General features: G+C 42.3%; 1 protein-coding gene across 1 annotated transcript in view; it reads left to right on the top strand.

Annotated features, from left to right (window-relative positions):
- LOC311229058 (RPA-related protein RADX-like) overlaps positions 1-13028 on the top strand; it is a 48697-nt gene extending 35669 nt beyond the window's left edge. Inside the window, exons 13-16 of the mRNA XM_084315068.1 lie at positions 600-833; positions 5230-5406; positions 9759-9910; positions 12909-13028. Of these exons, the coding sequence (XP_084171194.1) occupies positions 600-833; positions 5230-5406; positions 9759-9895 (548 nt within the window). The 3' untranslated portion in view covers positions 9896-9910; positions 12909-13028. The remainder of the gene's footprint in view (positions 1-599; positions 834-5229; positions 5407-9758; positions 9911-12908) is intronic.
- Positions 13029-13547: the final 519 nt, after the last annotated feature.

The following is a 13547-nucleotide window of genomic DNA, read 5'->3' on the forward strand; positions in this document are numbered from 1 at the left end:
AGGGGTTAGGGACAAGTTAAATGGCTTTCAAGCCTCAAGACAATTATATTATGTAAAAGAAGGATGTAACTCAATACTGGTCAAAGTGGGTATCAAACAAGAGGAAAGACTGTCGGGTTTTAAACTGTGGATACTAAACGGAAGGTAAAGACTACTTTGAACTGTACAGTAATCCAGAAATGTTTTATTGCACTGTAAATTCTTTTTTGTGATTTTATAGTATGTCTGCTCATTCCATCATTCATGTATTTTCTATTCTACAAAAACTGAATCAAACCATAAACAATGTGGCCTGTTGGGATGTTAGATCCTAATGTGAAAAACTGATTTTCTATGTCTGCTCATTTTACCCTTGCTATTATTTTACTTATTTGAACTTTTATCTCTATGCCCCTCTATCCGCTAGTTGCATACTCTAACTCTTTATGTCTTATTTCTTACTGATGTAAAGCACTTTGAACTGCAATCCCCTGTATGAAAGCTGCTATACAAATAAAGTATTATATTATAATACTGGGAGGTAGTTCCTAATGTTTTGTAGACCGTTTACCCAAATATCTTATACGTACATCAATTGACAATGATGTGTTTGCTTCCAGACCATGACAGACTATCATGGGAAAGCAGTGTTTGGCCAGAGCAAAGGGGTGAAGTGTCCCAACATCTACGTCCAGGCGGCCTCCACCCGGAAAGCCTCTCTCGGCGATACACGCTGGATGACGAGAAGTGGCTCCTGCTGTGTAGCAGCCTGCACCCTGCTCAGTGGACAGCAGAGCACGACGTGTCCAGCCCACCTGTGGACAGCCCAGGATACTACCAAATAACAATATTGGGTAAAAAAAAACGTTTTATTTATTATTCTTTTAAAATCTTTTTTATAGTGGGTAGTTTTCTGTGGTTTTATTAAAGGTGCTGTAAGTAGTATCTTTTGTGTGTGTGGTCAGTATCCCAGTCCCTCCTGCTCTGCAATAGACAATAAATAAATGTTCTGGTATCCCGTTCCCACTTTATCCAATCAGGAGAGAGAACTCCAGACTGAAAAAATACAGTCTGACAAAAATAAGAAGGTTTTAGGAGAATATGTGCTTAACCTGTTCCACCCGTGGAATATTTTCTGAAAATTCGCCTAAAATATATACCTAGGTAAATGGAATATTGCTCCACGTCTACAAGGTCCATTTGCATATTCTTGGTATCTAGGGACATCTATGGACCTCAGGGAATGTATTCAGTGTCCGAAATATTGTGTCTATTACTAGGCTTGCTTAAATTGTGATGAAACAAAGGAGAATATGAATTATGATTTTTCTTTGCATCTTTGACAGTGAATAACACCATGCTAATAATGACCAAACATTAACAACTTCAGTTTAGTACCTTCTTGAGATCATGTGTACAAAAAATCTAAGGAAATTAATAAAGGGAAGATGATTAAACGGAAGGTTCTGTAGATGCAGTAATAAATGATAATCGATTTTAATTATAAATTCATATTTGACCTTGACCTTATTATGGCCAAATCATACATCTACGGATAGGGAAAAGGCTCCTCTTTCCAATGGCAGGGTTAAATCTGGATTTAGTCATTTCCTCACGGTTTTACGATAAAAGAGATATATAATTAGCATTTTTTCGATAAATTCATATTTTTACTCTTGGCTCTTTTTAAATAAAAACATTACCTCTTAACATCCAAGGGCCCACATGTGGGCCCTCATGAGGACGCTGACCTCTGGCGGCTCGGGTGTGCATTTCTTTTAATACAATATATAGATATAATTATAGCCCTATTTGTTGCCTGTCAATTGCCCTTTCACATGACTATATCCGTTCAGCGGTTCTCGAGTTCCATGCCGATATGTGAGGCGTGCGCCAAAGTACACATTACCACCCCCGACCTCCGGGGGCTCTAGCTCCGTCAATCACTTGGCGATCCCGAAATATTTTGGACAGGGTTGTAGCCAATGAGTGTGGCTTTCCAATGATACCCCATGATATGATAATTGGGGATCTAATACGGTCTCTATTGATCGATTTATGATAAAGAAAAGCAGGGTCCCCCAATTGGGAGACCTACAGGCTTAACAGGTTAACAAGTTAAATAATCTGCCAGTGCAGTAAGCAAATAATGGCGTGGCAAGATTTCTTGAAATAAGTACAAATATCTAGGGTTATTTCTCCTGATTGGATAAAGTGAGAACGGGATACCAGAAACAAAATTGTGTTTACTGCAGTGCAGAGTGGAGGGACTTGGAGACCCATGTTACTGACCAACACTGTCAGTGATGGCTGTCCTTTTTAAATGGTGATGACTTGTGTGCACGGAACAATCAAAATGCAGAAATTAAATTACTGTACAGTACACACACAACATAAACAAAATGAGGGCTTGCATTCAAGCAGACGAGAAGAAATAGTTGTGTACTCGTATATAATAGAATTATTTTACTCTGTGTAATTTGTGGTCTCAATATGTGTCAACACAATGCGTCAGAAGCTTTAATGAACCCCTGAAGTCTCAAGAAAAGCCGCTTCTATCAACCCACCCCAGAACACAAGTCACCTTTCGATATTCCTTTGTTAACTGAAGGAATTCTGTTCTCTATTTCAGCCAATAAATGTGATATTTAGGCAGCTGGGTGGCGCAGCGGTCTAAGCGCTCGTCACCAACGCAAGAGACACCGGTATCGAATCTGGCTGTCAGCGTTGCCTCCGGCTTGGCCGGCCGTCATACTGGCTCAATTGGCAGAGTCAGCGGGAGGGAAGCCGGTGGGGTGGTATTCTGGTCGTTGTAAACAGCGACTCCTACAGGTCGGTCAGGGCACCTGCACAGCAAAGAAGGGATATGTTGAAGGTAGTGTGACCTCCCACGCGTTACACTTCACCAATGAGAGTCCGCGCTAGCAGGTGAAAAGAGGTTGTGATGGAGGAAGCATCGGTTAGACTTCAGGACTCCCTAGACCGACCAGTGGGGGGCACATGCGAGCAACGACCAGGAAGGGGAGGGGGGAATTGGCATAACGACGAAATTGGGATGGGAGAAAATCAGAGAAAAACAGGAGAAAAAAAGTGGATCAAATTTTTTTTGATATTTATTGTTGTTAGTGGTTTGTTTTGATGACATCCCTTGGTGATGAGCGAGCATTGCTGTATTGACTTGCTTTCCATCTTCAAAATTCATGCAGAGTACCGAGTTAGTCTTCCATTCATTCCAAACAAATGACAGAAGCTGTTGCTGCCGGTGACATAAAACGTATCGCTCCCTGTGTCACAAGATGTAGTGTTATTCACGGTTTGCACAAGGTCCTTGAAGTGCTTAAAGTGCTTGATTTACTTTTTTTTTAAAGTCGAGGCCTGAAATTCTTTGAAAACAGCCAATTTTTTAACGAGGTGCTTAAAAAGTCCTTGAAATTCAAATCAACCATTCACATTAAAAGTTTTATTCATCCATGATCAAATTTTATTGTTCTGAATCAAGACATTTAATTTTTTTTAATTTAAAGTAACTAATTGTCAGAAATTGGTTTGAAGCCATAAATATTGGACCAGATTTGTTTTTCTATAAAAAACAGCATTTAACACATTAATTGCCAATAACGAGTAAGAGGTACTGTAAGAGGAATCTAACATTATTTCCAGCTCGATTGTCCATTTATTTCATTGCAATCTGTCCGATCAACGTATGGTGTCTTACTAAAGAAAGCCGTTAGTGACAATCAAGGAATCATAAACGACCCCCCCCCCCCCCCTTTCCTTCACGCATGATGGAGCATAATGTATAGCGATCATATGCATTTGAAATTTTAGGGTGTATATGGACGAAACGCCAATCGATAATGTATAATACGCGCCTGGGCCTATAGCGCGAGTTCTAGGAATTACTGCTATACAGTCTAAAAACATACGTATATTCTCGACGGTACTAACACGACAATGTATGAATGGAAAAATATAACATTCCCACATCCGGAACGCTAGATATCCGATGTTGAATGGGCCATAGTAATGTCGATATAGCTATAATATTTAAAAAGTGATAGCCCTGCAAAGAAGGTGAGCCACTCCATAGGCGTACAGCACTGGCAGAGAGTGGTAAAGATGGGCATACTGCATGGCACCCAAAGTTAACACTTTGTATGCCACTCACAGCTTTTCTCGGGTTTACGCCCCGACCGGTGAATGCCACGTCACGGGTATTCTCGTTTTTTTTTTTTTTTTTTTTTTTTTTTTTTTTTTTTTTATTAGCGATCTGAAATCATATTGCATCACGCAAGCCTACCGTTGGAGATCCAGGGACCGCTGGCGCTCAGATGTGAAAAAAGCGCCCCTATCATCTCCCAGATGGTAAATCACCCTTTTGGAATGGACTCAATGAAAGTGAATGGGAGAACGGATTTCTGACTCCACATTTTACTTCGCACTGATGCAGCCGGGGTCTACCAGAGTTCATTCTGGAGCCTCTGAGCCACGGCGAATATGGGTTATACTGTACACACGATGGATCAATACATTTATCGATTTTTTCGAATGGCGATCGGAAATTGTAATAAACCATTTGGATACCATCTGACCTCAGGTAAGGAATCTATGTTATCAGTGTTAGGATAATCGGACTCGTTTTCACAGATATATAAGCGTTTATGTGATATGTGATATGGCTGTTATGACTGTAAAAGCCATGAGGAAATAAGAGCAGCGATTATCAGCGCACGGCACGAGCGTGCATGCGCACACATATACTATCGATCATCTAGCGTTTATTTGAAAACGATTCATAAATAGGCCGACAAATGACAACGTTCTGGAATATTCCAGTAAAAGGCGATTATCATAGGCATGGGTTGTTTTTTCCCCGAAAACGGGTGATTTTCTAAATGCTATCAAACGGAAATTAAGCGATAAAAATACAATCTGCCTTGACAATGTTGACTGGAAAATGATTCTTTGATAAGCGACGGGCAGATTAGACACATAGCCATAATTTAAAACATAGATTAAGCCATAATTTAAAACATAGATTAGGCGATATTAACGTTAACATTGGCCGTGGATGGTGGCATTCAAGGGGGTAAAAAGGAAAACACGGCTGGCGCCTAAAGTGTTAAAAGGATCCTTTTTAAATGACCTTTTAAAATGAAAAATAGTGCTTAGAAAAGTACTTGAAAGTCATTGAATTTCATTTGCAATGTCTGTGGGAACCCTGGTTATTGATTTCCATCTTTTTGACAGGCATAAACAAGCAGATGGCCATTGATGCCGCGTTCTTTCCAGTTACGTCGTCAGGAGACCCCAGGGCTGTAGGGCTTCCTCAGGACCCTCACGACAACACGCTGCTGTCCTGCCTCTCTGCAGGCTTCCTCTGCCCTCTCGGCAACCCAGACAGCCCAACCATTCTCCCTCAGCCAGGTAACCACCTGACCGCACTGCGGGTGGGATTATTTAAGATAAAAATAAGATGATATATTCCTTAATTGATCCGCTTGGGGATATCCAGGTGTCAAAGCAACATGGGGGAGGGGAGGTACAGGTATAGGCGGGGTAATGGCAGAAAGACATAAATATAGGCAATCAAATTTGATCTGAATATAAAAATATTAGAAAGAATAAACTGTGTAAACAAGATAATGAACTCTGAATATAAAAATAAACAAGGGTGCAGATGAGGGTCTGTATGTCCTATCAGTTATATTATACGTTGCAATAAATAATTTAAATCTGAATATATACTATGAGTAAGAGTAAAACTAAACGGTATACACAAGGTACCCTAACTGGCATGATATACATCATACGTTGCAGTCTGTGCAGGTAATTAAACACCATTACTCATTGATTTGAGAACATCATATGACGCTGATTAGCTTTGCCGGTTGTTTCCATCCTCAAAGCTGATTGGCTGACACTGTTTCTACAGTGACTGTAAATCCAGGTGTGGTGCGGGGTCTGTTATAGGGAAGGAAAGCTTCTAGACCAGAGGGGTGACTTCACCCTGCAGAGTCAGACCGCCCGCCACAAAGTCAACAAATACAAAAAAAAAAAAAAAAGAACGAACACCTCTTCCCTGATGATTGGGGGTAAATAATCTTTTTGACTAAATATTACTAATCGACCACAGGAAAAAAGGTACTTAATGTAGGTTATGTTCTAGCCATAACTAATATATTGACTTATTCTACAAGTAATATATTTATGTTTTGTATAGGCAAAAGTCCAAAACAAAGTCGACGGGAGTCAAACTAACAATGATTGTGGTCGCGAGCGAGTGCACTCACCACTAGACACACCCACCCACCCTGATACAGCAATACTATGATGATGGTTCATTTTAACGTTTAACAGTATGGTTAATATAGAAGGTTATGGTTAGTTTAACGTAACATTGTGGTTAGAGTTTGGGTAAGGCTACCAGAAAAGTGTGTCTTGGTAGTCTTGAGGTAAAGGCACTTGCCTCCCATGTGAACATCCTGAGTTCATTCCCCACCAAGGGAACTCGAACGTTTTCTGAAAACATTGAAAGTAAAAAATAAAAATAAAATAAAAAAGTATATGTACCGTACTTATTTGTAAATACGTCAATATATTACTTGGCTATAACATAACATGCAATATGTACCTTTTTCCTGTGGTCGATAAGTACTTTATTTACATATTTTAAGCAAGATCGGGCTGGGTTTTGTTATTAAGTATGGTTTGTTTGTCAATTGGCAACGTGAATCAAAAGCGAACCTATACAAACTGCAACAAAAGGAACTATTTAACTTCTGATTTGGACCATTTCCCACACTCTTATGAAACGCCCTCAGAGTTCTGGGCCCTCATTTATCAATAATGCGTAGAAAGTGTTCTATTTTTGTTCCTAAGCACGGAATTTAGAATGTCTATGCACAGAACATTTGGGATTTATCAAACGTGCGTACACGGGTCCTACGCACACCTGCAAGTACTCAGTGTTCAGGGTCCGAATGGCGGTGGGGAAGAAGCGGGTGGTTTTGGAAAGGATGGACTTAAAGCGCCTACCTGAGGGCAGGGGCTGAAACGGGGTGAGCTGGGTGTGAGGGGTCTTTAGCTATTTTTCTGGCGCGGGTTGGTTGGTTGGAGGCCTTGTTGATGATGCGCTGAAGTTTTTGTATGGATAGTTTTTGTGCGGAACCGTACCAGACTGTTATTGAAGAGGTGAGTATGCTTTGTATGATGGCGGTGTAGAATTGGACCAGCAGGTGGCGTTTGACCCTGTACTTCCTCAGTTGCCTGAGGAAGTACAGGCGCTGCTGGGCCTTTTTTGTAATGTAGGTGATGTTGGTGTCCCATTTTAGGTTATTGTTGATGTGGGTGCCTAGGAATTTGAGTGAGTCCGTCAGAGTTATGGATTGGTCAGTGATTAATAGTGGGAGTTTGTGTGTTTTGTTGGCAGATCTGAAGTCGATGGCTATTTCTGTAGTTTTGGAGGTGTTGAGCAGGAGGTTGTTGATGGAGCACCATCTCACTGCTCTGTCCACCTCTCGCCGGTATTTGCATACAGAACCGCCTCTAATTAACCATATATGGTAATGAAACACCCCCATGGAATGTAGAATAATGGACTAAGCGGACTTGAAACTTCACTGAGAGCGAGTCCTCCGTGATCAATCTCGCTCTGTGAAGTTTCAACGGAGGTCTTCTATTCTAACCAACAAATTGAAGCTAGAAAGCATTTCGTTGTGACCAATCTTATTTGGAAACATGACACAAAATAATAGTATTCCGCTTTTTATTTTAAACAATATTTAATCGCGTTTGGAGTAGGGATGCCCCGATCGATCGGCCACCGATCGTTATCGGCCGATACTCAGTATAAATATGCAATCTGTGAATTCCGATAATGAGTCATATTCGCCGATAGCGGAAACCGATCAAGCGAAGCTCTCACTCGCTGTCTGTCTCAGACGCACACGACCTGCAAACTGCCGCTGCTCCTCCTCCCTAGCCCCGCCCGCCCCCGTGTACAGTTTGTAAACACAGAGGACTGAGAGGAGGCTCTGCTCGAGTCTATAGTGCATTCGACGTGAGCTAACGTTAGCTACCTAGCTATCGTTACTGTTTAAACAAAATTACCCAGTCAACTATTCACGTTTAGTAGGCATTGTCTAACGGTATTTAGCCGGCTAGCTACCGATAGCTCCTGATATCAACAAATGATCCAGAAAGTCTAGTAGTCCATGTTCATACCTCCGTTAGCTTGCGTTAGCTGACGTTAGTTTACTGTTCAAAACTAAATGTCCCATTGAACTAAAGTTCTGTCTTAACGTCATCTAGCCGGCTAGCAGTAGCTACAGATAGCTCTTGATATCAATGTCTTATAACATTGATTTAATGCGTATTCGAGCTGAGGGCTTGCTGAATGTGAAATGACCAAAGCACAGTAGCGTTACCAATAGGGTCCCGCTGCAGCGCCGGAGAATCCTTTTTGGAGCTGGAGGCTACTAGAGTACACAGACAGTGGAGCTGTTTGCAGATAGCGAGCATTTGGACTTAAACGTGGTGGCGATGTCTCGCAGATAATACAAGTACAAGTCTAATTATATAATATATATATTTTATAAAAAAAAAAAAAAAAAAACTTTTATATAAAATAATTTTTAATTTCTTTTTAATCAAAAACAATCGGTATCGGATCGGTATCGGCCGATATGGCTCACGACGATCGGTGATCGGTATCGGTGGCAAAACGTGATCGGGGCATCCCTAGTTTGGAGGTGGGTGTTCTGCGTCTGGGTTTGACAATAATTACCCTACTGTCGCTATTTTACAATTAACTATAATGAATTACGGGTCATACAGAACACAGTGTTGAAACTAATGCATGAAAGTCCATCTCATGTTGCAGTCTTCATATTCTACCGCTTGGTGACATGTACGCACGGTCTGAGCTGTGCGTAGATATATGCACAATCTCAAGCACACGTTCATATTGATAGTCCCACACTTTGCATAGAAATGATCGTACGCACGGTTTAGGCACATATCTGTGCGTACGCACCATTGATAAATGAGGGCCCTGGTGACCAATGCCATCTTGCTGAGCGACCACTACTAGTTATCTGACATAGAAATAGGCTGTTCTTTAGCATTAGTTTTAAATTAAAAGGTCTAATGTTAGGCGGCACACCGTCGCCTCACAGCAAGAAGGTCCTGGGTTTGACCAGGTTGCCGGGTTGCCAGGTACCCAGAGGTGGGGTATCTCCCGGGCCTTTCTGTGTGGAGTTTGCAAGTTCTCCCGTGCTCGCAAGGGTTTCCCCTCCAGAAAAAGAAATAAACCCAATGGAAAAACATGCAGAACAGATCACTAATGCTGTCACATCCCTGACAAAGACAGACAGGAGCACTTGGATTGGTCCCCAGGTGCGGCCCCACGCCGCAATCCATGTCTGCTCCTGGCTGCCCTTGGGGGGAAGGATGGCCGGATGGGTCAAGCGCAGAGACTAAATGTCATTGGCGACCCCCAAAAAACAAATGCATGTGTGTGTCGCATGTGTCTCACTGTTGCTGCATGACTACGTTGCAATGTGTGAAATGAATAAAGACTTCTTCAAAGTCCAGTTTAATCTTAATTATGTAGTCTTGTGTAAATCTTTCACGTTTTACTTACTTTCTTTTTAACATGCTGAAAGGTGCTATATAAATAAACCGTACTTACTGTATTTTACTTCTTGGTCCACAATACAAAATTGTCTTGCTGGTCCCAGATAAAAATGCTGCTGTAATACATTCTTTTTTTGCAGAGGAAATCTTGGCGACTGCTGAGGAGCTGGAAGATGCACGTCTTGTGTGTATCCTGGAACTCTGTCATCTAGGAGGAGACAAAGTGGAGGTCCTGATCAACAAGGTGTACAGAGAGACAGATGTTGCCCTGATCTAGAACTCTAGATGCTAAGTACGATCAAAGGATACTTTTTTTTTAGTATTAAATAAATAAATAAAATGTAAAGTATTAAATGACAAATTATTAATTAAAGTATTAATCATATATACTGTGTACAGCTTACCCGTACTTTTCGGACTATAAGCCGCAGCTTTTCCCCCCATTTTTCGACGCTGCGGCTTATATAACGGTGCGGCTTATATGTGACTCGACGTGACCAAACCCGAAAATGTAAAAATCTAAATATTGCTTTTTTGACTGCATTGAAATGTTATTTATCTGTTCCCTTATTTGCTAAACTTAATACAACTTGTAAATGAGTTAATTCTTGTTATTTGTCCGACAGTATTGTGTCCCAATGCTAATTACATATGGTAATTAAACATTAAAACACCTGCGGCTTATAGTCCAGTGCGGCTTATATATGTACACATCATTCAATTTAGCTGCTGCGGCTTATAGTCGGGTGCGGCTTATAGTGCGAAAAGTACGGTAATTATGTTTGCATATGTTAAATCATGTCACTGCTTCCAGGGTTCCCACAGACATTGCTAAATGAAATTCAAGGACTTTCAAGTACTTTCCTAAGCACTATTTTACATTTTAAAAGGGGATTTAAAAGGACACAATTAACTTTAAAATGCTGTTTTTTATAGAAAGAAAAATCTGATCCAATATATATGGCTTAAAACCGATTTCCGACAATTAGTTACACTTTAAATAAAGAAAATTATATTTCTTGATTCAGAACAATTTTATCGTGGGTGTACAAAACGCTCAATGCGAATGGTTGATTTGAATTTTGCGAACCCTGTGCTTCATTTCGTCATCATCGCTATCTGTCTGTTGACATGAGTTAACGTATGCAAACATAACTATAGACAAGCAACATCTGGGCTGTTTCAGATAACATCATATAAAACATCTGGGCTGTTTTCAGATATCATATAAAACATCTGGGCTGTTTTCAGATACCATCATATAAAACATCTGGGCTGTTTTCAGATAACATCATATAAAACATCTGGGCTGTTTTCAGATAACATCATATAAAACATCTGTAGACTTATTTTTGTTGACAACCGCTTCTATACAGTCAGCAGAAGCGTTGATGACACAAGCGCTTAAACTTTCTGAGACAGAACACTGTCTGTCATACAGTAAATGGTAAATGGTAGGCTTGGGCGGTATGACTTTTTTCATACCGTTATACCTTGATTACCTAATACCCCGGTTTACGGTATATGACGGTATGACTTTCATTATCATCAGCGGGGGGGGGGGGGGGGGGGGTGGCAACCCGTGTTACCAAGTAACAAATCACGGAGATGGCCAGTTCTCCCGCAGCAAGCTAGTGCTAACGTTAAGCTCTCAGAATGCTAGCAGTTCTCCCGCAGCAAGCTAGTGCTAACGTTAAGCTCTCAGCTCTCTCGTTAAGCTCTCAGAATGGTAGCAGTTCACACAACAACAACACACACTATCGTCACAACGCTTTACGGTATTTTCACAGCACTGTCGCAACATTACCGTAAAGCGTGAACACCGTTGTGATCATACACAACACTACAGTTAGCTCTCCGAATAGCCAGTTAGCCCGCAGCACCAGCAACGGTAAGCGTGTCTCATTTAATTTCACTCACTGAAGCGGGGTTCCCCTCCTCCTCCTCCTCCTGTGTGTAGAGACAACCAGCTCTGCATGGCTCGCCCCACTAGTGAGGACTAGTCTCGCCCTCTGCTGGCGCGTGTGTGCACTACAACAAAACTCCGTTTAGACGGTATTGATTTTCAATACCGTCGGTATTTCGAAATACCCCGGTATATCCTAATACCGTCATACCGCCCAAGCCTAGTAAATGGCTGCATTTATTCACTCACACATTCACACACACGGCGGAGGCGACCATGCAAGGTGCCAACCTGCTCATCAGGAGCAGTTAGGGGTTAAGGGTCTTGCTCAAGGACACTTCGACACGCTGCCCGGGAGGAGCGGGAATCGAACCGGGAACCTCCGGATTACCAGACAACTGCTCTACCTCCCGAACCTCTGTCGCCCCCATAAGCCCTGTCTGCTGTCTTGCTCTGTTGTTCCTGCATCTCTACCAGATGGAATACAAGTTATCACAACATGAAGGAAGGAATCCCACAAGGGAGACAGGGTGGCCAAGAGGTGAAGAGGTCGAGCGGTTTGAACTGGTGACTGGAAGGGGGCTCTTTTATTACATCTACGGTGTGCTTAAGTGCCCTTGAGCAAGGCATTGAACCCCCACACTGATCCAGGGGGCGCCGCACTGTGGCCGACCATGTCTTTGGTTTTTGTTTTGTTTTGTTGTTTAATAATCAAGTTATCTGAAAATCACTCCTGATATATAAATACATGGCACCAAAATAGATGAAATTAAATCTGGATCATCAACCTTTATTTATTCTCGAAAAGACAATTGAGGTCACCCTCATTTTCAATGTCATCAAGACTATATAGTATAAAATTAACATAGGCATAAAATCAGCACACAGATTGACAGAATGAAAAAAACAATACATACATTGCAGACATAAGAATAGGTAAAAAAAGTAGTAGACAATAAAAGTAGTGCAATGTAAACGTGCAGACTTAATAATGGCATCAAATAAGTACAATGTCACTCAAAGGCACCCCCCCCCCCGGAACAGTCAGTCCCCCAAAACACCCCACACATCAATCCCTAACAGATCCCCATCCAAGACGCACCCCCCGATAAAGCACGTCATGACTGAAGGAAAACACAAACAGCCCGCGCACCACTCTCACCGCCATGCACGGCGACGGGAATGCCACCCCTGCGGGCCGCCCCATCTCCCCCAGTCACCTTTACATGTTTACCTTTAACCTATAGGAGCCGCCATGAGGCCCTGGTCAGAGGACCTGAAATAATAATAATAATAATTTAGGACCTGCTCAGAGGTCATCAATCGATGCATGCATGCGATTCGTATCTGCGATTAACCCATCCCGTCGTCCTTCCCCCCCAAGGGCAGCCGGGAGCAGACAGGCGTCAACGTGAGCCGCGCCAGGGGACCAATCCAAGTGCTCCTGTCCGTCTTCGTCAAGGACGCCACAGCGTTAGCGATCTATTGTTGTGCATGTTTTTCCATTGGGTTTATCTTATCGGGGGGGAAACCCTTGCGAGCACGGGGAGAACATGCAAACTCCACACAGAAAGGCCTGGGAGATACCCCACCTGGGTAACTGGCATCATGGAAACCTGGTACCCAAGCGGGAATCGAACCCTGGACCTTCTTGCTGTGAGGCGACAGTGTTAACCACTACACCACCGTGCCGCTCAAGAAGTGAAAAAAGCCTTGCAGGGGCCCAGACTCCCAGGCCAGTATCCCAGGCCCATGCACCCACTAGGGCTTCCTCCTCAGGGCCAACGAGATCTATCTGAGTCAAGGATGTTCTGCTACATTTACAAGATGCAGACAATTCCTACCATGAAACATATAATTTGCTGGGAGAGTGAGCAGGGACAATATAAACGGACAACGAGGGAAAGTACTCCAGCAGCAACAGAGGGAGAGAGAGACAGAGAGAGAGGGGGAAACAGAGGGAGAGAGACGGAGAGAGAGGGGGGAGAGAGAGACACAGAGAGAATGAGAGAGGAACTAATAC

This window comes from Notolepis coatsorum, assembly GCF_963971535.1.
Source record: "Notolepis coatsorum genome assembly, chromosome: 5".
Classification (NCBI taxonomy): domain Eukaryota; kingdom Metazoa; phylum Chordata; class Actinopteri; order Aulopiformes; family Paralepididae; genus Notolepis; species Notolepis coatsorum.